Source organism: Calonectris borealis, chromosome 18, assembly GCF_964195595.1.
Source record: "Calonectris borealis chromosome 18, bCalBor7.hap1.2, whole genome shotgun sequence".
Classification (NCBI taxonomy): Eukaryota; Metazoa; Chordata; class Aves; order Procellariiformes; family Procellariidae; genus Calonectris; species Calonectris borealis.
The window spans coordinates 10,897,490-10,923,912 of record NC_134329.1 but is presented as its reverse complement, the minus strand read 5'-3'; the positions used below and the strand labels follow the sequence as shown (position 1 = coordinate 10,923,912).

Below are 26,423 nucleotides of genomic sequence, written 5' to 3'. Positions count from 1 at the left end.
TGCTTGTAGTGACATACTTAATTCCTAGATGTTATGACACTGTTGTAGCTCAGTCCACAGTTAGGTTTGCAATCATGTACAGTGCCTGGTTTAAAAAAAAATGAAACAACCCTGCACCTGCCTGACACACCAGTATAAAAGCTGTGCAGAGGCAATATTCTTGTCCTGTTTTTCAAAAGCATGACACTGTTCTGTTCAGTTACACTCTCTCAACTTGTGAACACCAGAGAGGAGAGGTGCTAAATATTTGTTACAAGCTTTCTGTATAAATAAAAAGTAGAATTAAAATTGTTTCCCCACCTTTTCTGTAGCTGCAGTTTCACTGGCAGTCTAACCACGGAAGTAAACTCTTGACTGTAGTCTCTCGCCTGTTGACATCCTCTGCCAACTTGAGCAAGATTATGTGGATGCAGCAAAAGACTTGAGCATATTTCTGAATATTTGTAAGTGAACTTAAAAACACTCAGTTTAAATATGTAATTGATTTGGAATCATACAGTCTTATTTATTTAGATGTCATAAGCATCTGCACTTTCTGTCAAAACCTGGGGCGTTCAATATTTCTGAAAGAGATAACCATTAAGTTCTGTGCATATATTTTCTCCATATGCAAAGTAGACAAGGAATCCTTGTCCTGAAAGAGATTTGAGGTTTTATTAATGTTTATTTAGTGACTTAAAGAGAAAAATGCTTTATTGCTTTGCAGCTGTCAGTCTGATTTAGCTGCAAGCGGGGAAAGTAAGTGGTGCATGGGCAAGCAAAATATCATTGCTGAATGAATGAAATTCCTGTCAAAGCATTATTTTCTCTACATGTAGAACTAATCATGATGATGTATGAGTTAATTCAGCTGATAGTTCAAAACTCCCACTGCTTCCTGCTATGGTTAATTCTGGACTTATTCTTCTATTAACGTGGTCTCCAATATTAAAGACTGTTTTTAGCCTGTCTTGTGTGTGTCATCTTTTTGTTTGAGTTGATGGGAAAGTTTTGTCATGCAGCAGTGAAGCTTTTCTAAAAAAGCTGCTCAGAACTCTTTCATGTTTTTTTGCCTTTACTAACATAATGTTTCAAGCAGTTAATAGACTATAAATTATGGGTTTAGTTATGAGGAAAAATGACTTACAGATTATAAATGTGTATTTTCCCCTTTAAACTTTTTATCAGTGGTAAAAAGATGGAAATATTAGTATCCTTCCTTCAGAATGAAGAAATACTAGTTAGTAAAAGTTCAGTTTCTTTTGTTTGCATAAATCTAATAGATCTAAGTGCATATGCAGTAGCTATAACTTGCTTTTGCATTAGAGGTGGCCTGTAGAAATCGGTCAACATACTCAGAAAAGACAACTGTGTTGTAAACACTGGTTCTCTTCTAGCAGGGATAGCAGTAATGAAAACATTTTTTAATCAGAGGAATTTCCAGGCGCAGACAGTATTTTGAGCAATGGGTTGACTAGCCACAATGGCCTGCTGCAAAGTCAATCTGACACAGATAACCTTCCATTTTTTTCCTTTCCTGTTCTGTAAATATCCATAAGTGCTGTGGTTTTTAGACATGAGAGAACACTCTGGTTTGTGCTGTAGATAAAAGGTGCAGAAAAACTTCCATAATTTTTTTTAAAAGTAACTGAAGATAAACTCATAAGCTATGATGATTCATGCTCATAAAATGTCAGAGTATTCAAAAAGTTTTTTTGGTTTTAGCTTTTGTCATTAAAGTGATTCATGTTGTAATGTTGTTAATATAATGTATGTTCATTAAATATTATATAGCAACTGAATAACCTGTAATTACATTGTAATTACATTGCCAATACTTCCACTCCCCTCTCACTGCCAGGACTAGAGTCTTGAAAGCCATCCTGAAGTAATGAATGTACTTAACTTTGTATTTTATCCTCTGTCTCTAGTTAAAATTCACTTTAATGTTATTGTTCCTATGTGGTAGGATGGGGTAGTGGTGACATAGGACAGTTAATTGGTTATTGATTAAAATATTCTCAGCCTGTCTTTTACTTCTGAATGCTTTCTTTATGGACAGAATAAATATTCTAATCCTGTTTGCTTTCCAGACCTGTTTGTGTTAGGCCCGTCCTCCTAATCCTGGAGAAAGACAGTGTGAATAGCTGTGAACATGGTAAGGTCTTACTGAGATGGTTTTTGAGATGTTTTGGTAGAAATAAAATTGAAAATTTTCTCTTTCCCCAGGACTAAGAATAAATTGGCATAATGACAACATTGGATTTGGAGTGATTGTAGCTATTGATAAATTTAAGAATTTAAAAAAATTCACTGCAATGCACATGTCTGTTCTAGGGAAGCTGTTGCTTGAAAGACGCTTGAAATTTTGTTTTTTCAGCTGATTTTGGGGGGGAAACTGTTCTGATATTTTATTATTTGCAATTAGTGATGACTAAATTCATTACAGTTCTTGTAACTTTATGTAGAGATCTCTCAGTATTGTCCACTTACCAAATAAAGTAAAAAAAATTAGAAAAATCCAGTTTGCAAGGGAAACTGGGACACATGTAGATGTTACATTTCTTGTCACGTCTCGACTGTCATTCTAGATTCGAATTGCAGCACTGAATGCAAGCTCCACAATTGAGGATGACTACGAAGGTACCTTCAAGAGTCATAAGACACAGACAAAGGAAGCTCAAGTAAGTAAACCCACAATTTTCTTCATGAAGTTTTGTCTTGATGGGAGTTTTGTCCTCTCTTGTTGCAGAGATTGTTCAACCATAATTTCTTGTTTTTTAAGAAAGTTGTGTTACTATCTTATCTCTTGAACCCTCCTTTAGCAAGCTAGAACTTCACTTAGATGAGGTCAGTAAGGCTAATGTTCTGCTATACAGTCTGGATGTGGACTGCCATATAGCAGAAAGTATTAAAAGTGTGAAACCACTGATATTCATAATAAATGTAAGTATATTGTAATAAGTGTATTTAATAAAGTTGCCCTCAAATAGGTTCTAATTTTTTAAACCACAGGAAGCAGAAGCTTTTGCTTTGTACCACAAAGCTTTGGACCTTCAGAAACATGACCGATTTGAAGAGTCTGCTAAAGCTTATCATGAGCTGCTTGAGATTCGTCTTCTGCGAGAGGTCAGTGACCTTTAGAGAATGAAACTCTAGAAACTATTTTTATTATATTTTGTATTATTTCATTTCTTATTGGGTAATTAGAAATGTCAGTGTTATCAATTGGCACGTTGTTTGCTGTTCTTATTACTTGTCTAATTCCTAATGCCCATGTTGCATTTATTTTATCATTTCTAGGCAGTTCTTTCTGGTGATGAGAAAGAAGGGCTGAAACATCCAGGCTTGATGTTAAAATATTCGACCTATAAAAACCTAGCACAACTGGCAGCACAACGGGATGACTTAGAGACAGCCATGGAGTTTTATTTGGAGGTATAGTACAGCTGAAATTAAACATTGGAGCTTCAGTGTTTGCAAAAACTTGCCAAAATATAAGACATACACCTTTCAGCATGCATCATTTGAATGTGTGTCTGAATTCTGTGTACTTTCTGACGTTATATGTGATATAACTGGTCCGCCATTCAGTCCCCAAATCAGTAGTGACCCTGCTGAAAACTAAAGCAGGGCCAATCCCTGTAGACAAGTGAATGTGCACGTCTGAAATGTGAATAATGTTGTTTGTTATGCTTTCTAGGCTGTAATGCTCGACTCTACTGATGTCAACCTATGGTATAAAATTGGTCGTGTGGCAATAAAACTAATCCGCCTGCCTTTGGCTCGTCATGCTTTTGAAGAAGGTCTCAGGTGTAATCCTGATCACTGGCCTTGTTTAGATAACCTTATCACAATCTTGTACACACTTAGTGACTACACAAGTAAGTACAATACCCGCAAAAAATTCTCAAGATATGTGTCATTTTACATACAATAAAAAATTGTAATGATGCAATTGTATAGGAGAAAGTGTATCTTGAGTAAGCAGTACGTTAGGGTATGATAAAGACTTTTACTTCATGATAGAGATTTTTTATTTCATGATAAAGTATGATGGTTTGTATCAATTCTGGTTACCCTAAAAATAAATGCCTGTGGTCTCTTAGATTAAAGCCCTGCAAGAAGTTTCCCTGTAGACTGTTCTCTTGCCTTTCAATGTATGTTGATTTTGTCTTTCTAGTCATTTTCAGCTACATAGTTCCAGGGTCTGGATATAAAACTACAGTCTAGATCATACTCTAGTATGATTAATTGTAGTTACAGCAGTTGATATAACTGACCCTAAGATTTTACATTTGAGTAATATCCAGTGGATTAACTGATTCAAAGGAAATTTAGGAGAGAAGTTGCAAGATGGCAGAAATGTTGAATCTGATCCATTAGGTTTGTCCTACTGGAATGGTCCTAATTCTCTTCACGCAATTGCCCACGCGAGCAAAAACCTGGTGGGATACATTGCTTGTTACACTAATGGAATCTGCAGTTAAGACATTTGATAACATGAAAATGGTAAATAATTGTGATTCTGCTTTATGATTCTAATTTCTTCTGTGCAGGAATGGAGTCTTGAAAGTAAATAAAAGATGTACTGCAAAAATTGTTTAAACAAAATTAATGATATTCTTTTTCTGGATATAATACTTGGGAAGACATAATAGGTTATTTTAACTGTATGCATGTAATTATTTGACATGTTACAAAGCTATTGGTCTAATTTATGTAAATGGCATATGTAGTTGGAATTCAGTGCTGTATATGAAGCCCAGAAATGGGAGCTTTTGAACCAAAGCAGCGATTGACCACTCAATTTCTATTTCTCTGTCAGCCTGTTTGTACTTTATCTGCAAAGCTCTGGAAAAAGACTGTCTATACAGCAAAGGATTGGTTCTGAAGGAGAAGATCTTTGAGGAGCAGCCTTGCCTCCGGAAAGATTCCTTAAGGATGTTCCTCAAATGGTGAATGTCATCTTATAGTATATACCGTGTTTGGAGTGTAAATTTTGGGTTTGGGGTAGTTCAGAAAAGCTGGTGAGATATAATGCTTTAAGCTATGACAATATCTTGCTGACCTGCCTTCTAAATAATAAATCACTGTTAAGTGCTGGTGCTGCTGACAGTGTGTTCTTCAGTAATTGCTTTTGGAGTGATGTTGAAAGAGGCAGAAAATCCATTTGCTGCTGCTCACTTATTTTCATACTAGATCTCTTGTAATCATCTTCCTTTGTTTTATTTTACTTACTTGCAGCTGGTATTTGCAGCATTCATTTTAGTTTTCTTTTCCTAATTAAATAACCAAAACAAACCAAACAAAAAAAAACCCCAAACCCCAAAACCCACGTTACTGCTTTTCCAAATAGTTTCAAATTTGGGACTTGATACAGTTTTCTCATATCAGTAGGTTTCAAGGAGTCTTACTGATTTTTATTGATAAATGAGTACAGTCAGAAGGCTTTGTATGTTTCATTAGTACATGAAATGCAGAAATTCTTAGTTTATTAAGCTTTCAGACCACAGCAATATTGCAATATTTTGCAATATTATGTTTGAGATTTCAGTCCTTTATTATTACTTTTTTAAATTGCACTCTGTAAAACTTATAGTAAAAGTTTGGTGTCATGTAGCTCTGCAAAGTAGGCTGCCTCTTTCTGTGTGGATTTTATATTATGGGTGGGTAGGAGGAAAGCAGGAAAAGAAAGTAGAGGCCTGTAAAATTTATGGGATCTGTCTAAGTTAACTGACCTTTCAGCATCAGAGCTGCTTCTGATACTGTAATATGTTGCTGTGATGGTCAGCAGAATTCAAGAAAGAAATTAAGTTTTTTAGTTTAATTATAGTTCAGTCTCACTGAATATAGTAATCGCTGCATGTGCAGATAACATCAGTACCCTATAAAAGTTGTATGTGGTAAATGGAAGCGGAAAGTGCATCCTAGCATGCATCCTTAAGTTATGCAACAAATCAGTCAAAAACATGTTTAACATTTTAGACTACTATACCCTAAAATGTGAAAATACAGAATATTTGGAAGATATAGAAGAGAAAGGATAACTTAGAATCCTAAAGCCTTAAAATTTATGTATACCTTTAACAGAAAGTCCTGTTTAGTTATAGAGACCCTGATTTATTAAGCTGCCTTAGGTCTGGCTCTTAAAATGAGTTACATGCTGAATTAAGCCAGGGCCTTTAGCCACTTGTTTTTTGTTTCAGGATTGTGATATCTCTGAAAAAGTGGATTATTTTTCACTTACAAAAATTCATTCCTAGACTCAGACTATATAAGACAATTTTCAACTCCAGATTTTACTTGTGATAACATGAATTCCTCAAAACAGCACTTTGGCATGAAAGGAATTTTTCAGCCATACAATTTTTTTCTGAACCAAAACCAACTGTCCTGGAAAGAAAACAAAACCTGCTGCTTTCCTTTCATTTCTGTGTTTGGAAAACAGAATAGGACAATCTCATTTTATCTTTTAATTTTTAAGGCAGGACAAAGATTTCAGATGGTGAACACTTCTATATGCATGCTATAAAGTTTGTAAAATAATGTTATTTGAACACTTGTTTTAACACTTTATTTTTGTTACATTATAGGAAGATATCAAATGAATCTCCCCAGGCTTTTAAAAAAAACCAAACAAACAAACAACAAAAAAGCAACCAACAAACAAAAACTTTAACTTGTCTTCATTTCTTATTATTTCTTAGTGACATGTCTATCCATAATGTAAATGTGAGTGCAGCTGAAACTGGAAAAATCATAGATGAAGCACTGGAGCTACGTAAGAAAAGACAAGCTTTGCTAGTGCGTGACAGAGAACCAGACCTCAGACTGGTCCAGCCAATTCCCTTTTTCACGTACGTCTTTATATTTTCTCTTTTTAAAAGGTTTCTCTGAAGCCACTTATGCTGACAACTGTGTTGCACTTCACATTTCCTCAGAACACTTTTTTTTGCCTGTAAAAACAAACCAACCTCCCAGTGTTTTCATATTTTATGAGTTTATAGGTTGGTGTGCTTACAATTTTAGCATAAACCCCATATCTATCAATTTTCAACCTTTGAATTAAAACCAGTGATGTAAAAAAAAAAAAAAAAAAAAAAAAAAAAAAGAAAGAAAAGAAACTAAGAATCTTAACTAAGAATGATTTGGCAGCCATTCCAACTGTGTTATTGGATTTCTCATATATGACTAGTTGGTATATGAACTTTAGTTTAGCTTTTTAAAAAATGTTTTTACTATTGGGATAGTAGGAATTTGAAAACAAATTTCAGTTCTTTATTTGCAGCAAGATATAAGGATGTTATGTATGTCTTTATTAAGGCATAAAGGATTGGGTTTTGGTTCATTTTTTTTATTGCACATATTTTTCTGGAATATTAATGGATTCTGCACGTAGGTCTTATTGCAGAGAAGTTACTTCTTGTGGATAAGGGTGAGATTTTTTTAATTGTTTTTGACTGAATGCAGAACCTGAAAATGGTTCCTTTGACGCTACTTTTTACACTCACTACAGAGTAATTTCTTCAGCAGCTTCTGCATAGACCTTTTTTTGTTAGAAACATTTTTTGAGATTAGGCACATTATTGATTTCCATTTCCTTCCTACTGCAACCAACTCGCCAAAAGCAAACTTTTGCCTGCTGCCACATTTTGTTCTTGTTTTTCCAAGTGGTGTATTCTAGAAGGAAAGCTCCCACGGACCTCTGTAACAGGGCTGAAGTTGTCAGTGATCCATATGATAGGAAATACAGAAAGATATTCTCTAGCTTTTCTTGTTGTGGAACAGATTTTGACACTCAAATTGTGTATTCCTCTCCCACTGAAAAGCTGCTCTTGCTACCTCTAAGCTATTAGAAAAAAACAATGTTGAATGCTGTTAGGTTTGTAAATATAATTTAGAAAATAATGTGACAAGAATTAATGAAGTTGTGATGCCATTGTGTTTCCACATGCAGGTGGAAGTGTTTAGGGGAAGCTTTACTTGCCATGTATCACCACCTCACTACATGTGATCCTCCTCGACCCAGTCTGGGAAAGAGAATTGATCTCTCAGAATACCGAGACCCAGTTCAACATTTGATTCTTTCTCCTACCTCTACTCCTGTCAGTGTTATTCAGCCAACTCCTGTCAGCACTAATCCAGTGGTGACAATGCCAGATCCTGTATTACCTTATACTCCAACAACACCTAACTTTCCAAGTAACAGTCAGAATTCATTGGAACCGGGAGCTTCTGTAGGTGAGCAAGGTACTTCAGTCTAAGATTCAAGATATCTTTCCTACTTATCTGGATATTAAAAGCACTACAGAATTGATTGGGAAATGCTGTCTTTAAACTGCATGTTGGTGGATTCAGAACCTTTTCAGCATATGTGTAACATCTGGTAGAAAAAGTGAAGTTGAGCTTTATAACATTAGGTTCTGTTAACCCTTCACGTTAGAAAAGGAAGGACACCTAAACTGCCTGAAAATCATTGATTCCTGACTAAGGCATAGGACCAGTGTTCACCACAGTGGACTTACTTTCCTATCAAATGGAATTGAGAGCCGGGTTGATTTGTTGTTCTTAATTGTTACTCCAGTGCAGGAGTATCTAACCTCTTCTGGTTTTGTACTACTGACTCATACTTCAGTTTTTCAGTCTTTAAGATTAGAAGAATCATGACTCCGTTCCAGCAGTGATGCGTATCAAGCTTTTAATGTTGTGAAGGGTCTTGAGCTCCTTAGAATGAATGCGCTGTTATAGAAAAAGATGACTGGATGATTATTCTGCTCATGTGTAACTTTAAGAACCTGAGGGAACCAAGCTGTCAGCTATATTTATTTGAAATCTCTAGCAAGAGGTTTGAATACTTTATACTGTAGCTGTATATGTATTTACATATCTAAAACTATCAAGGAGTTACCAGTATTTTGTTGATATTCATGGGAATTTACAGGTGTTTCTGGAGTTAAAGGCGGACTCCTCTGATTCCCATTTCAAAAACTTCTTGAAGACTAAAATAATGAATTCTAATGAATAATGAAATGCAGAATTTTCAGTAAGTCTGCTTCTTGCCTCAGACCAGCATTTTTATGCAAAGTGCCATAGCCAGTTTATATTAAAGTAATTTTTTTTTTTAATTATTTTTAAATTTTTGGCATTGTCTTCAGAAGGAAACCAATGAATCTCAAGTGTTGCTGTAGAAAAAAGTAAAGTATCAGCCACAAATAACTTTTTTTTTTTTAAAAATAAAAAAGATCCACTTTTTGCTTGGCAATTTAACCTGTCAGTATCTTTTTTTTTTTTTTTTAAAAAAAATTCTGTTTCTAGGTGACATATCTGCAGGTGATAAATCTAAGAAAGGTGTGAAGCGAAGGAGAATTACAGAGGATAGTGGTGAAACAGCAAAAAGGAGATCTGCTAGAGTCCGGAACACCAAGTGTAAAAAAGAGGAGAAGGTTGATTTTCAAGAGCTGTTGGTGAAATTCCTTCCTTCCAGGTACTGTACAGCAATAACGTTCATTATGAGAGTGTCAAGAACTAAGTAAAGGAAGCTGTTTGGAGTTTGGTTTGATTGATATGCCCCAACCTTAAAACCACTAAACCCATGTTATTTTTTGAAGCACGTGATGCATTGTCTTCTCATAAATTTAATAAAACTGTTTTTAGTGAAAATTACTAAAAACTAATTGAAAAATAAGAAAGCTTTTATTAATGTGAAACTGAATTAGAGGACAATGCACATGTTGAAATGGATAAGATAAACAAGGTGATCTTGGTTTGGACAAAATTTGGGAACTGGATGTAGATCTCTGAATTTGCTTCAGTTAATGTACTTTCACTGTTAAAATATGCACAATGTGCCATGTTTAGGTTTCACTTACTAGCGAAAAAAAAAATGAGGATTTTGTACTTATTGTGGTTTTTGCCCCCCTTTCACACAGATTAAGGAAATTAGATCCAGAGGAGGAAGAAGACCCTTTCAATAACTATGAGGTACAGTCAGAGATCAAAGAGGAGAATTTCCAGCATGTTGGACCACATAGAATGTCATTTGATTCTACAACATTTATGGAATCTGGTAAGGATTTTATTGTAACCTCCACTCTCTCTGTTGTTTCTTCCATATTGTATGCTTTATTTTCTGTATTTTCCTATCAAATCTAGAAGATACAGAAGTATATGTTATTTTAAAAAGTATAATTCTGTGGCATAGAAATATCTCAGTTGGTAACAGGTGTGGGTTTTGCTTTTTTTTTTTAAGTCTTGGGGACTGCTTAATTACTGTGTGCAAGAGCTCTATTGTATGGAGTTTCCCATTTAAACAGATTGGCATACAATAACTTAATTCTGATGGATGCAGCACAGGAGAACAGTGCATAAAACACTGTTGAAACTTACTTGTTTCAAGTTATGGTCTGCCTTGACCTTAAATATGTATGGCTTTGTGTTTATCTGCTTTCTAGAGAAACAGGATGTTCATGAATTCCTGCTGGATAACCTGAACAATGGTGGGATCTTGGAGCTGATGATGAGATATCTAAAAGTCATCAGCCAGAAGTTCCTAGTGAAGTGGCCTCCTGGCTTGTGTGAGGTGGTCCTTAGTATCTATAACAGCTGGAGAAAGCACAGTAGTAGTCTTCCCAATCCATTACTGAGGGACTCAAGTAATCAGCATATCAAGGTAATGAAACACTTCTCCTTATTCTTCTACTTGCTGCTGTGTTGCTCTCTGTGTACCAAAAGTACCTCACTGGAATCCAGCAATTAGATGCAGGTTTGCTTAGCTCTGTCTGGGGGCGCTGCTTGTCCTAGCAGCTGCAGTATAGCACATAAACTGTGGTATACTGCAGCTCGCGTAACTGTTTGTTCCTGAGCTCCTGAACATATCTGGGTGATGCTATATGCAAGTACACCCTATACATAATACGTGTGTGTGTATATATACACACACACGCGCATGCATATAGACTTAATATAAATACTATAGACGTAAATATATTTTACTCCTTCACTCTGTTGTTGCTCTTTCTTTTTCTTCCCTCCCTTTGCTTCTGGTATGACACAAAGTTTTGTTTTGTCATCAGGTGAGTAGAGAGGCTGCTCTGTTCACACTGGCTGGTTGAGGGTCAGCATTTCTGCTCTAAATAGCGTAAATACAGTTTAGTGTTAAAATAACCTGCAATTTACAGTAAAAAAAAAAAACAAACCCAAACCAAAAACCAAACCCAAACCAAAACCAACCCCACTCCCCCAGCATCACCATTTTATTACCTTTATAAATCTGTAGATTTCACAAATACAAAGAGAAAAAATGCATTAAATTAATTGCAGAACAATTAAATAAATTGTTCATTAAATTAATGTTAAACCGGCTTAGTGACACAAGATGATACTTCTTGAATTATAAAACCAGTACTGATACTTCTTGTCCACTGAGCCTGCCTATGTTATCTTTTCAATGTTAGCAATGTGTATTCATTTGGAAAGTTATTTGGCTTCGGTATGAATGCAGTTTGAAATACTTTTTTTCAGATCAACAGTGTTTCTACTTTTTTGCAAATGAAAAATGAATTCTGAAAACTATGTTCCATTGACTTAGTTTACAAAACAAACAAAAGTATCACTATGGAGCGGATGTTTGATTTTTTTTTTTTTTAATACATCCTGTGACTTTTGTATATTTTTCATATATACGTACCCTTTTTTAAACAAATGTAAATATATTTATAAATGTATTCCTTTGGTTCTCTTTATGACTGCATAACTGCTTGTTTGTATGTAAAATTTAAAAAGTTAAGACTTTGTAACTATACAATTAAAAATCACTGTCCTCGTGCTTGTCTGTTCTTTTTCATCCTTGAATTTATTTTAAACTCGTTCTGCAAGCTTGTTCTGTAATAAATCCGGGGTTTTAAGATTGTAAAGGGCTTTTCTGGTAATGTGTATGGACTTCTGAACCTTTTCACAAGCACCTGGTTTCTACAGCTGGACCTGTAGTCCTTATTCCTATGAATTTAATCAGAAAAGAATATATTCTTCACCGCACAAAACTACCTGGCAGAGATCCATGGTGACTTCATTTTTAATATACTCCTGAACTTTATCCAGCAAGCATAATAAGCTGGTAAAACTAGAGTACATACTCAGTCTCATAGAGATAAATACTGAGAAAATTATAAGATATAGACTTTTTATTTCTCAAATATCAGTATTTTTGCTGTATTCTGGAAACATGCTTTTAGCATGATTTAGCAATTTAATATAGTTTTCTTTCAACCAGATACAAAAATAAGGATGTCGCTTTTTTCCAACACATCAGGCAATGCTATTCTGACTGCCTTCTTTTATGAGCTGAGATTTTTTTTTTTTTTAATGCCTCTTCTAAGTATTGTTTTGTTTTGTACCTGTTGATTTGTAAATGCTATTATACACCTTTAGATAGAGGAAGAAGTAGTGATAGCTTGGAAATGAAATCCCAAGAGGACAAGTTGAAGGTTTTCTTTGAAGTAAATTGCAAATTTACTAGTGTTTTTTTTTTTATTCTTCTTTTAATGTATTTCTTCCTGTATACTGTTTTTTGATATCTCCATACTTTTTCTGAAGGATATGATGTTGATGAGCCTTTCTTGCATGGAACTGCAATTAGATCAGTGGCTACTGACGAAAGGGAAGAGCTCTACAGGTGAGAACTGGATGTTAATTTCTTCAGACTCTAAAAACACTCAAGGTATATGAAGAAATGTTTCCAGGAATTCATTGGATTTTGGAGCTATTTTTTCTTAATGAATATCTTTCAGATCTGTATTTTATTGGTCTATCAATTGTTTACCTTAAAAGTGGATCAGTACTTTTGAAATACTAGCATGTGGGACTCTTTTCATGGGAAGCTAGTAACTTTATGATAAAATGTAATTAACTGATTTGCAGTTTCTCCACGAAATTGCCCTGCTGCCTCTGTGAATGGAAAGTTTGGTCCTGACTTCCCGGGAACTCATTTCTTGGGAGACCTGTTGCAGCTGTCATTTGCATCCTCACAGCGAGATTTATTTGAGGAAGGCTGGATGGAGTTTGTCACTCGGGTGTATTGGCTGAAAGCTCGCTTTCTAGCACTGCAGGTTTGTTTTACTTTTGATTTAACAAATAAAACTTTCCAAATTAAAATCAGCGTTCAGGGACGCTACAGCTGATTCGAGAGTCTCAGCTCATTTAAGCATGCGATAAAATCAGTTCAAAACATAGTGATTTCATTTTACTCTCTAATATAATTAACTGTCCCTAAGGGTAGAGGTGGAACTGAAGTATCAGATCTCACATGCTAAGCTAGTATTCAGATATGTTTAATATGTAAGTCTTTGTTTAAATTAGCTTGTGTTCAGCTTAAAAAAAATATATTTGGACCAAAGTTATTTGGAGTAGTATTGTGTAGCTGCAGAACATGGATTTTCTGGGACCTGGACTAGTGGCTACTATCAAAGTCCCAGACAGTCCAAAACGCAGCTTTCTACTGAAGCAGACTGTATGTGTAATTACTCTCCCCTCTGCTTTTTCAAGGTAGCATGATTCTCCTTTTGGACACGTTTAATTTAATATGCAGATTTTGAACCTATAGGGTTTTAAACCTATCACTAAGGGAATAATTTGAAACAAATGTTATTTGATCCCAGACTTTTTTTTCCCTCCAAGCATTGCTTCCTCAGGACATCAAAGAGTTTGTTTATGCATCAATTATGTTTAAGTCAACTGTCAACTAATAATGTGAGTCAGTTTCATGAGTGTGAACGAATCAGTTCCTTCCATGTTTATTTTTTGCATCCAAGGATTCCTTTCTAATAAACTTACTTGAGGAAAAATGAGAGTTCCTATATCGCTACTGCCATTTTTTCTTTAGATATACAGAGTTATATTTTGCCTGTGCAGCTTGCGTTCCTCTCCTGACCACTTAACTTCAGTATCTACTTCAGTTGGACAGAGCGAGTAGAATGCATTCGCTCTGCAGAATATAAGAATATTTCTTGACTCAATGTTTTTATTTGCACAAATGGAAGAGTTATTTCTACTGTTTTACTCTTCCATGTTTTTAAAGGAAAGGGATTTTAGCAATCCAAATTAATCTTTCAAATTTTTGCAAGCTGAATTCTATTTCTCTGATTTGTTTTACCTGTTATTAGTAAGATATACTGCTTTTTTTTTTTTTTTTAATTTGAGATTCTCAATGGGATTTTTTTTTTATTTGGGAGGATATGCAGTGATCACACTGGCAGTGCCTGCATTGAATGTAAACATTTTCTACATGCTTTAGAAACTGTTGCTGCAGGCAGAGCTCTAGGGTTTTTTGTTTGTTTGTTTTCCTCTGTACTGTTTCTGTAGGGGGACATGGAACAGGCACTTGAAAACTATGATATCTGCACTGAAATGCTACAGAGCTCCACTACAATGCAAGCTAAAGCTGGCAATGAATGCAGCATCATAATACGGTTACCTAATCTACATGTTGATTCTGTTGTTTCTTTAGAAGAGGTAAGAATTAATTTGCAGGTGTATTCTCCCCACTCTATCCCTCCCAGTTTCAAAGGTCGTCTATGAATTAGCTCTTTTGTGATGGAAGTTTACCATATCTGTCCTAGAATTTTTGTAAGAGTGAAATGACAGGTTTATAGTTTAATGATGATGTCAAGACCATCATCTCCTTTTCAAAAAGACACCTTTTGGATCTGTTAGTCCTGTACATCTTAAGATTGCTTTTATGCAAAACAAAAATATTAGAGCAGTTGCATGTAGAACAGTAGATTATTAGATTAGTGTTTTATTTTCTGTTCTTAAACATAAATTTCACCTTTGCTTAAATAAACTCTTTACTTCAGCGGTCTGTTTTCCACATAACAATTTGCATACGCTTTTAAACAAAGGGATGTCATCTTCTATTTCTATTGCTGTTTTGGGGGACGAACTCCAACACAGGAGATGTCGTCTTCACTTTGAAGTCCGTCTGATGGATGTATTCTTGCAGTGTAGAAATGTGTGATTTTGGGATTTGAGGCAAAAAAGTTTAAAATCATTATAGCACTAAAGTCATATACTATATAATAATTAAAAATCTGTGGAATGAGTGAAGTGTTACATAGTAGGTGTTTTCTTCCTGGTTTATATTCCTGGATGTAGCTGTAGAGTTCACATAGCTTTACAGCTAAACTGCTAGGAGAAATGTCAGTAGTCAAATGTATGTGAAGTCAAAATGAAAGTTGGATTGTGCCATCTGTGATGTTTGCAGATTGAAAAGAACCTAAAATCTCTGGAGAGATGCCAGTCTTTGGAAGAGATCCAGCGACTGTATGAGGCAGGGGATTATAATGCAGTAGTGCACCTGCTTCGTCCAACATTATGCTTTAATGGTTATGGTAGAGCAAAACATCTGGAATTTGTAACATCCATACCAGAGAGACCAGCACAGCTGCTTCTCCTACAGGTTTGTTTTGTTTCTTAAAAAAATCTTTTTTAGTAAGACCTTAAGACTTATTCCTGAAAACAGGATGAAAGGATTTCTAGAGTGGGTGTTAATGGTTATTTACTAAGCAAAACATGGAACCAAATCTGTAAATGGTCTGAACAGCATAGCTTTATTGACATCATTAACAATATGCCAGCTTTTGCTAACTGAGAATGTGGCTAAAGATATAAGGTGTCTGAGGCCTACATGAAATGGCCAGAAAAATCGTAAATTCAGATAGACTGGAATCATTTGCAGAGACATCTTACGGATGGATTCATGTTATCTGCATCTGCTGTGAATACTTCTTGCTTTTGCTGATGTTGACTATATGGTGATTTACAACCATTCTGAAACTTAAAAGTTATGTAGCATATGAATGATTTTTATGATGTAGTGTATCTGTCCTGCATGAATGACAAACCATTGATAGATACATCCAGTATAATTGCTATAGATTTAATCCATTTGACAGTATGAAAATAAGTGTACAAATAAGCTCAGCTAAAGGAACAATCTGAGCCTATCACGTTCTCTGGGGGGGAAAAAAAGGTTGCACAAAAAAAGACTGATACTTTAACTGGACTGAACCAAATCCTACAGCGTCCATGCCATCTCATGAGCCAAACTTGGCAGAGCAGAAAGAAGCAGGAGGATATTGCTATAGTGCTAGCCTTATAGTTGCTATTTTGTTATTTATGAAGTAATAAAATGGTAGCATAAGATCATAAAGATCCAAACCCTGTTTCTGTAGGGCCTCTATTCACCTGCATATCATCGGAATTTTAGACCTACAGCCATCCCTTTCCTGAATATTTTTTTTTCTTGCATCTCTTATTAAAGCAGAAAGATTCAGTGATGATTTTTTTAAAGTTTAGATCCTACTTGTATATTTGCCATCCAGGGGTCCATGCACCTCCTATTGTCCTTTTTTAATGTCATATTTAAAGGTGTTCTGTTATCGTTTCATTAAAGTAACCACATTAACTGTATATAGTGTATTGCTTTGCCCTGCTGTGCATTCATGGTTTAAAATAAACCCTTCATCCTTATAATAGATTTTTTTCGTATTTACATTCCGTAGGACTCCCTGCTCAAACTGAAAGATTACAAGCAATGCTTTGAACACTCAGAAGTTGCCCTGAATGAAGCTATTCAGCAGATGATTAATACGACAGCAGCCTCTGCTAAAGAAGAGTGGGTTGCTACGGTAACACAGCTGCTCACAGGAATAGATACTTCATTATCATCAGTCAACAGCATCCTGGAAGACTCTTCTATAACACCAAGCCTCGTTCGATTAACAAACAACCTGATTCAGGTAACCTGTTCACTTGCACTAGGGAAGAGGTATTGTGTGCTACAGACCTTCAGACACGATACAGCTGCTGTCTGAATTGCCACCCACTCGCAGTGACATTTTGGGTTACATTTTTGTTGGGGGAAGGTCGGGGAAGGATGAGCATTACCTTCATAGTCTTCATTTTCTTTTCAGTATGTTAGAGATGCACTGAGCACACCTGTGCTAGAATCAGTAACAGCAGGTACCTTCAAACACCAAGCTGCCTAAAATAATCAGAATGGTAGTAAGATAACCCAAGGAACAACACTGTTTTCTTACACTGTTTGAAATGGTGATAATGCGAAGACTGATTGAGCTGGCTGGGTGCAGTCTGTAAGTTATGGCACTGATCTTGGCTGTATGTGCTTTGGGCTAGAAGACAAGATCCCGTAAGGCTTATGAACATGGTAGAGTTGCCTGCAAGTGCTGGCCAAGCTAAGGGTTTTTCCAGTAAAAACAAAGAGGGTGATGGGAAGAGGGCAGGAAAAAAAGTGATGTGCGGACTGTTTCTAGCATTACAAATACAGCTAATTTTAGCCTTTTAAAGAAGGTACTTTCAAACCTTAAAACTACTGAGTGAATATTTTTCAGTCCAGGTAACAAATGGCAGACACTCAGTTCTATTAAGAAGCTAGTCTAGTTAGTGTCAAAATTCAGTGTGCTTGCAACTCTCAAATCTCCATTTACTTCAGTAAAAGGCAAGGACCTTCACTACTCACAAAATCATGCTCTCATTGTGTGAAGTTGTATGTGTGTCACTATGTTGTGGAATGTAATGGAATTCTAGAGAACAGAGTATTCATTGTAATATTCTAAATGGTTTCTGTAGTAATAATAAATATGATTCTTTAGCTACGTAAATACCAATAGAAAAACTGTTGTATGTGTGAAAGCATGTGAGAAAAGTGTAGGACTTCAGAAATTTCTGGCACTGTGACAATAAAATGGGCAGTTGTCTATGAGAAATCCTAGGACAATGGTTCCATGACACAGCATTGTGTTGCTCAGAATTTATTCAGTTATATCATTAATATGGCATCTGTTAATGATTCTAGTTGGTCTTTAACAGTTGTTGTAAGACGTGGTAAAGAATTCAGGAATTCTTTTAAACTAAGTTCTTCTTCCTTGCTGGGTTGTAGATAAATTTCTTGTACAGTAATGAGGCCTACTAACACTAAGAATTTATGCTGCGCATTTGCTTACTTTGAATGGTATGATGGCATATGGTACTAACAGAGAAATAACTAGTTGGAAAATGACAATGCAAGAGGAAAGGGTAGGGGAAATGATCTTCTACCCTTCCCCATACCAGTTTGTCAGACTTTTATCGCCACTTATTGCGAGAAACTGAGACTCAACTTTAGATTATTTCCCTAGGATAAAATGCATTACCAACTTTGGGTTGTTCGAAAGGATTCACACCTGACTTTTATTTCGTATCACTTTGTCTGTACAATGTCTGTTTCTTTATTAGCTCATAGACTGCAGCATGGCAGTCCAGGAAGAACCAAAAGAACCATACGTCTCCTCAGTGCTTCCATGGATTATCCTGCACAGGATCATCCAGCATGAGGAAGATGCTTTTCGATCCCTTTGCTGCCAGCAGCAGCAGAACCAAGGAGAAGAAGGTGAGTTAATTATTCACTTTTACGTATAGAGCTGAGCTCCTTATCCTCTACCTCTGGAATATAAATAAGAAAATACTTGTTTGTCGTCTTGTCTTGCTGGCTGAAGGGAGTAGAGGGGTATGCAAACATCACTTTCTTACTACCAAGGAAACTTCTTTTTGCCAGACGAAGCATTGGCTAGTTGGATTTAACTCAGTTCTGTGCTACTTAAATATTTACCAACTTCTTTCTTCCAGTGAGTCCTGATACCCCTATGTTGCCTTCTTCACTCATGCTGCTGAACACTGCTCATGAGTATTTGGGAAGAAGATCCTGGTGTTGCAATTCAGATGGCGCTCTTCTCAAGTTCTATGTAAGTGTTTGCATCATAGGATAATTTAGGTTGGAAGGGACCTCTGAAAGTCATCTGGTCAACCCCCATCTCAAAGCAGGGAACAACTTCAAAGTTATATTAGATTGTTTATTGCCTTGTCTTCATGTTAAAAATACACTTTTAAATCCACTTTCCTTCTTCTCCCAGACAAACGCATGAACGTTTCAGTCTGAATAGTCTGAATAGCAAAGGCTTGTTATTCTAGACCCCTGTCAGTCGGTATGCTTTCTAAACAGGACTTTTTGTCGGACGAGGTGCCTTTGAATAACCAACTCTGTACTATAAAAGCATCTTAAATGGGAATTAGCAAATGATCTACCTTGCCCTGAAAGAGAAAGCACTGGAGAAGTGTTAAGTGATTATGCTGAGTACTTAGGAGAAATGTGGGCTTGTATCAGCCACTGATCATGGTAAAACTTCAGTTGAATGACTTGAATTTTGTGATGCTTAGCTTCGGAAGATGCATCTTCTACTCTTTTTAAAAATAAACAGAGGCAATGTTTGAAGCTAATAAAAATTTCTGGCGCTTATCAGCATTCATCCAGATGACTGGTAATATGGTAATTTGTCGTTGTTGTGTATTCTTTCCTGTGGTAAAGTCAGAGGTTGTTGGGTTTTATTTTTGGTAATGAATGTATAAAACTGCTTGCAGTTTGTGGCCTGTGGAAAGGGAATACCTGAATACTGAATCTATATCCAGTTTTATCTTCTCCTCCTGTGTCTGGTAGCTCAGCCATACCCCTGCCCTGCTTGCAGAAAAGGTTTACTGTGATTTAAATGCAAAATTTTATTTTAGATATTCAAATAACATTTTACACGGTAATAACTCTTAATTATCAGCTGTCCTCTGAGAATTAAGAGTAACAATTCTAAATTCAAAAGTGTTGAAGGTGAACAATCACACCGAGTCTACTAACGAGAGAGAGAGAAGGAGCATGAGGAATGTCAGGAAAAATAACAGGCAAAACAGAAAATCCCATCTTTCCTGCTTATTTCTCAAATGTCTTGCTAGAAGATGAGCTGTCTGTGTGGATGGAGCATGCTTCCTGCTCCAATATTCAAGCAGTGAGCATGGCTTTTGTCCCCCAACCAGGAGGTAAGTTAGGCAGGATAGAAATGGCAAACTTCGGGCAAGAGGTGTGTGCCATCTCAGCAGTGCATTCTGGTGGGTGTGCACTTCGGTCTTTCAGACAGGGAAAAAAAGCAAGCGGCCCTAGTGGAGTTTGCTGTAGGAGCAGATAACCCTGCTTCCCCACAAGGAGTGTGATGCCAGAAAGTAACCAAACCATAGTTGGAGAATGAACCAGTTAATTCCCCAGAAATGAGCACCAAATATTTTGAGTGGAAAAAAAGTCATGGCCAGAAATGCTGCAGAGCTCTTCTTCCTGAGAGAGACCAGTTTTGTTGTATACCATGCCTTTATTTCCTCAGAGTTCAAATACTTGATAAGGATTTTGCAGTTAAATAGATTTAATGGTCATAATTGATGGTATTAGAAACAGAATTCTACTCAATTATGCATAGGTGAGACAGACATGACATGACAATGCAAACTTTTGTTTCCTCCCATGTGTTGCTAATCTACCTCAATTATATTCAGGTCTACTTTTCTTTTTTCTCCCAGTCCAATAAGACAAGGATAAAAGGGATTTAAAATAATGGACTGAAGGAGGAAAGGGAAAGGGAAATACTTAGTGTCTTATGTAGCCACTTTAGATGTTTTCTGTTGAACAATGCTGAGTTTATCATGGATTCGTTATAATGTGTACTACCTCTGAAGATATGCAAAATTTAGATACTGCTAAAGATTACCATCTTGTGCTTTGACGGATAATCTAATCATTCATATGAAGTAAAAATGCAGAAAAGACTTTTTTCAAAGCTTTTGTAAAGCATTGCATAACTTATTTTGTTCATTGTAGGGTTTTTCCCTAGATTTTGATTTTTGTTTTGTTGTTCTCCAGAACACAAATGTTGATAGTTCAAGATATAGAAAGAACTTGGGTGGTAGTCTTATTTGTGCTGAAAGGGGTGGAGTGATGATTATCCTTGACATACCTTATCATGTTGTCAAAGATGTTAAATATAAAAATGGATGCTGCAGAGGTGTGGATAGTTGGTAGTAGGGATGTGGATAGCTGGCAGCAAAGCTGAGCAACTCAGTACATGGACTTTCTTTTTAACCAAAAATACTGTAACTGTTGCTTTCAGATGAAGCTTGAAGTGTTCTAAATTCATATAAAGCACAATTAAATTTTTAAGGATGTTTTTCTGTAATCACAAACTGTGAGACCAAGTTTCAAGTATTAGTGACCTTTAAGTGGAAGAATGTGGGTAGAGTCTTTGCTTTTAAAAATACATTGAAGGGTGATTTCTTCTCAGAAAGACAGGAGGTCAAGAATCATGCTCATTTATGTTCACTAATCAAAATTATATTCAAAAGTCTTATTTGTGAGAACTCTTATGTTAAAGAAAAGAAAAATTAAAAATAGTGAATGTAAGAATGACAGAATACCTAAGTATAAGAATAAAAAAGTTATGTTCTCTGTTTGGAAGCCAGTTTTCTAAAATCTGACGAGTAATAGCAAGGAACTTTTGAGTGTTGATATGAAATTGAAAGTAAACCCGAGAACAGTTTCTTTCCTGTCGTAATTCCCATTGGTCTGTGGATTTAACCTCGCTGAGAAGAATAATTGTTTTCTTCTGATTTTTCTCCTCTGTTTGCATCTTGAACTAGTATTTTATTTTGTTCCAGGGATTTGAAAGAGAAGTAGGAATAACGTACTGATAGTAGCGGTCTGATAGTACTGTACATTTTTCACAAGCTGAGAAAAAGAAGTGTTACTACTTTAAAATTGCTGCTAAAGTAACCCAGTGGGATTCCATATTTATCTTGTCTTAGTGATTCTAAGTAAGTTGCTTACTTCACAGAACTGAATTTGTCAAGAGTTATGTAAAATTTGCACATTTTCAATATAGGTAAATACTATTGAACATGTAAAAAAGAGCATACTTAACTGTCAGCCAGGAAAACTCAGTTTTGAATTTTGCAGTTAAACTTGGTTATTTGTTTCTTCCAAATCACAAGAGTAAAGATTTGCAGGCCATCGTCTGTCCTCAGTTACGCATCTGGAACGTTATTGATTGCTCACAGGCTGTGTGGTGTTACCTGTATTTGGTCCTGAAGCTGTGATGTATTTGGCTGTTCTGCTGTTGAGAAATTTGACTCATTTGATTATACCTGCCTTGATTTTTATACCGCAGACTGAAAAAAAAAGTAATTCTATTGTTTTCATGTAATTAACTATATATAATTTCAAATATACATATAGAGTTCATCTACTGAACAAAGATGATGAGAATGAAAAGTTACTTCAGTCTGTCCTTCCCAGTGTCTGAAGGCTGTTCTTTGCTCTGTTGTTGAGATGGGTGTGTAAAAAGATCTAATATGCTCCAGAAACGGGTGTCTGGGCAGTAATGCTGTAGCATTATTAGATGAAAGGGATTACCCACTCATTGTTGACCTTTTTAAGATTATTCCTTGAGGTCTAGTTGTTACACCAGAAAAGAAATTTCCCATGATTGAAGGAGAATATTTCTATGTGTATTGCTGTTTCCTCACTTTATCCTTAGCTTAGAAACTGAAGTGCACTCAGCTTTTCACTGTGCTGGCAGTCAGGGATAGCCTGGCTGTTGGCAAAACCCAGGTAATACGGTACCGTGACATTCATTGGGCAGTGCTCTACAGGGATATTTCAGTGGCATTTTACAGATTCAGCTTGACTTCATTGAGGTTTATTACCTTCAGCCAAGAGAACATCATGATTAGTTCTGCATAGAGCTACTCAGGAATCTCTTAATTTCCCTTCACAGCACTCCCTGAAGCTTATTAGCCACAGCTCAGTGCCAGACCCCATCTACCTCTGCATTTGAGCAGCAGTGTGTCCAGGACTGTAATTTAGACAGCTAGGAAGGATGGCATGGAGAGCCTGAGGGGTTCTGCAGGAGTCGGCTCACGCTGGTGGGGCTGGAGCTAATGAACAGTGTTTGAACTGAGGCTGATTCAGTGTAGGACTATTAGATTATCCCTGCATCCTACTCTCCTCAGTCCCCCTGGTATTAGAAGCATAATGCTGATACACCTGAGTTGCCTCTGCATGGATCTGCCTCGGGTCCAGAGGGCTGATTAGCTCAGGCACTGTGCTTCATGAAAATAGATAGCCTGTTTCCAGACTTGAGTTTGCCCTCAGATGCAGTGCTTCTAAGTGATGAATCTAAATTGTGTCTGTATGGTGTGCCTGTATCCACCGCCTGGGGAATCTGATAGTGTGCCCTGTGAACCTGGATAAACTACAGATAATTGAGAGCTGTGAATGTATTTACAGCTAGATCTTTGCAAATGTCATCAGGTACTTTGAACAAAATCTTCAGTTTTCAGCCACAGAATCGCCCAATTCTTAAACTAAAATATAATATGGTATTATTCAGCACAAGTATTTCGTTTCCAGAGACAAGAGCGTGTCAGAAGGGTAAGGAAAGACGAAGATAAAATGGGATGAATTATTTGAAGAGAAAGGTAGCTTCAAGAATGTTAAACAAAAATGTGCTTTGTAAACTACTATTAAATGATCACCTTCTGTAGGTGAACTGTCTGCTTGAGTACATTGTATTGCTTGTTTCTGAAGGTGGTGTGCAAGAGAAGATGTTAATATGTGGTTAAGTCTTTTAGCAATAGTCAAAGTGTGAATTATTAAGAACAATTTTGGGTTACTGCTAAGAATTTAAAAGCTGAATAAGAACACAGGAGATTGTTTTGAACACTATTCAAGTGAGAATTCTGTTACTGGTGTTAGATGTGATTTTGTGTGCAGCGTTAGGAATATCATGCTTTTGTTACAGTATCCTGTGATGCTTACATCTTCCTTTCAACTTACTTATCTACACTTTTCGTAAATTTCAAACGTTGTTCACAAATTCTTATAGGAAAAGTAGTGGAAATAAGGTGTCTGCTGTGACTCAGATGATTGCTGTGACTCAAAATTTCATTGAAATGCCTTTTAAGAATTGTCTTTACTCTTATTTTTTAGGGTTTTGGTTCTTAACAAACAGTACCGTGTTCTTAGCACAGATCTTCTAAGTAGAATAGTATTAACATCTTATAGTTAATCCCAGCACTTACAGATGAGCTTCTTTTATGTAGAATGACAGAATTTTGCCTTGTGATAATGTGCAGTGTCTGTAGTGTCAAGAAAGCCAATCGTGATGAAAAGCTTCTTGTAGCATGCATGGTATGCATAAATAATTGAGTTTACAATCCTAGATGTTGAAAAATGATGAATGATGATAAACAGGCCACTGAAGTACTGTAAAAGTAATATGATGAGCTTTTATACAAATTGCAAATAAGTGAATGTTTTGCATTTTCAATTTATGACTGCAAAATTTCAGTTGAGGAAACTAAGTTAACCAGTGTGTGGAGGAATGGATGTGGCTCATTTGGAGAAGTCAGATCTTACTAAAATTAATAAATGAAAGTTGGTGCTTTCTATTAGAGGAGAAATGTTAAAGGAAACTACTTATCAGTTAATAGAACTCTCCTGGTAGTATACAGCTTCCTAAAACTTTAGAGGCAAATGACAGTGGAGAAGTTGGTATTTTTCTTTACCCTTCAGTCTCCCAAATGACAATTACAGTAGAAGCATTTCTCTTCTACCACCTCAAGTGAGTTTTCTTTAGACATAACAGGTGCACTCTGATACTGGGGACACACACATGACATACTGCCATTGGATATGTAAGATATTATGAATGTAATTTCTACTTACACATTTCAGTTTTTAATATAAATTTCATAGTGGAACATGTTGGAATTGATTCTTAACCTCAGTGATTAAGTGTGGGTTTTGTTTTTGAAATAAAGATCCAGAATCCCACTACACAGATTATTCTTGGTGAACATGTTTCTATTGACTTTGAAATGTCTTCCTGGAATGTGTTCTTTTTTGGTTTGCTTTTTAAGGAAGCTTAGTGAAAATTTTCAAATAACTATCTTTTGTCTTTTGGCATTCAGTTGCAGTTTTCTTTAATGAATGTTTTAGAGTAATAGCATCTTCCAAAATATGCTATTAATGGGTACTTTTTCTTGTAATGTTGAAGCTAAAGATAGCAACTTGCTATCTTGTTTAGTCATTTGGGATCAATCCAGCCACTTTCCTTGGTGCGTAGCCATCTGTATAATACTATTCATACTATGCAATTCTATATCCCTTTTAGCCAGAGTTTCATTAGCCATCCCTTCTTTTTCTGCAAAGTCCTCTCCATCCCCCTTTTTCCATGCAGAGGAAATTCATTTTGTGTATTCGGGCAGAAATTCTTCTGTGCCTTTTCCTTATTCACAGGGTTGACAAACTGTAGTGTTTATATTCACAGAAGCAACTTGGAGTGTAGTGGAACACTTTGAATGATCTGAAGTCTGAAACATTAAGCTGATATCTAATCTCATTGATTAAAGACAAAAGTTCATGAATTAACATAGGAAAAAAAATAAAAGCACTTTATTGCAGTTACAGTGCCATTGAAATTACTTGTGTGAGATTAGTTTATAGAAATATGGGTAATATTTGGTTTTAATTGGGGAAACATATGTATAGTTCCTTAATGTCATTTTCATCATCTGCCTTCAGACAGCTAGGTAACTTAATGCAATCTTCAGCTTGCAGATGACTTTTTCATTGATATTTGTGGCATTGTAGGTTCAGGTACTACAGAAAGAACTTGCAGCATCCACTTCTGAAGATACTCATCCATACAAAGAAGAGCTGGAAACAGCCTTGGAACAGTGTTTTTATTGTTTATATGGTTTCCCTAGCAAAAAAAGCAAAGCAAGGTACCTAGAAGAACATTCAGTACAGCAGGTAAGATATGTATTATTTAATGTCAGTGGAATATCCTGATGTCATGAAAGATATACCCTTGTTTGGTTTGAATGCATCTTAAAATATTTTGGAGAAAGATTACTTTTATTTCCTTGTAAAACTTATGTATTTTACATAATGTAGAAAATAAACTAATTTAAAAAAATATGGAAGCCTTTATGAATATAGAGGGTCAGATATTTGAAATGAAGTGCTAGTATAGTCTTATTCACAGTAGTCTGCCATTTTGAAACTACTGACAAATTGATTTTATTGAGCCATGGCTTTCCTGTTTTCAACAGAGAAGAAGTTCGAGTTTGAGGAAAATTAGAAAGGAAAAAAGTCAGCTTGAGAGAAGAAAACTTTAGCAGCCAACCTTGCAGTTTATGAATGTCACTGTTAAAAATTATGCAAGTAAATTATATTATAGCTTATTTTGAAATCTATGATGGTAAATATCTGGTAGCTGTTTATGAGAAATGTGTGAATTCAGTTGAGTTTGGGAGAAGAACAACTACAGAGTGCCTTGGGAAGAGGGTTGTAGTATTAAAGAAGGGACAGAAAAAGCAGGTCAGCAATTCTCTGCCTTGAAACTTCACTGATCTTGTTCAAAAACCTCAGATGATTTTTGCATTTACCAAATGCATGTGATCATAGAATTATAAATGAAAAACAATTTCATACAAGCACAACAATTATCTGGCTCCTTTGA

The 26,423-nt window shown here is 35.9% G+C and overlaps 1 protein-coding gene across 9 annotated transcripts in view; it reads left to right on the top strand.

Moving 5' to 3' along the window:
* Nucleotides 1-26,423, top strand: part of CABIN1 (calcineurin binding protein 1) — a 121,216-nt gene that overhangs the window by 994 nt on the left and 93,799 nt on the right. For 5 of the 9 annotated variants that reach the window (XM_075167910.1, XM_075167912.1, XM_075167911.1 and 2 more), the window contains exons 2-21: nt 312-443; nt 2,073-2,137; nt 2,571-2,663; nt 2,995-3,108; nt 3,283-3,417; nt 3,683-3,863; nt 4,808-4,937; nt 6,690-6,839; nt 7,940-8,232; nt 9,298-9,466; nt 9,912-10,048; nt 10,434-10,651; nt 12,574-12,652; nt 12,898-13,085; nt 14,338-14,487; nt 15,239-15,433; nt 16,539-16,775; nt 18,271-18,424; nt 18,661-18,776; nt 25,550-25,711. In XM_075167910.1, the coding sequence (XP_075024011.1) occupies nt 2,135-2,137; nt 2,571-2,663; nt 2,995-3,108; nt 3,283-3,417; nt 3,683-3,863; nt 4,808-4,937; nt 6,690-6,839; nt 7,940-8,232; nt 9,298-9,466; nt 9,912-10,048; nt 10,434-10,651; nt 12,574-12,652; nt 12,898-13,085; nt 14,338-14,487; nt 15,239-15,433; nt 16,539-16,775; nt 18,271-18,424; nt 18,661-18,776; nt 25,550-25,711 (2,904 nt within the window). In that variant the 5' untranslated portion in view covers nt 312-443; nt 2,073-2,134. The remainder of the gene's footprint in view (nt 1-311; nt 444-2,072; nt 2,138-2,570; nt 2,664-2,994; nt 3,109-3,282; nt 3,418-3,682; nt 3,864-4,807; nt 4,938-6,689; nt 6,840-7,939; nt 8,233-9,297; nt 9,467-9,911; nt 10,049-10,433; nt 10,652-12,573; nt 12,653-12,897; nt 13,086-14,337; nt 14,488-15,238; nt 15,434-16,538; nt 16,776-18,270; nt 18,425-18,660; nt 18,777-25,549; nt 25,712-26,423) is intronic. The other 4 variants (XM_075167908.1, XM_075167914.1, XM_075167913.1 and 1 more) reach the window with 2 other exon arrangements.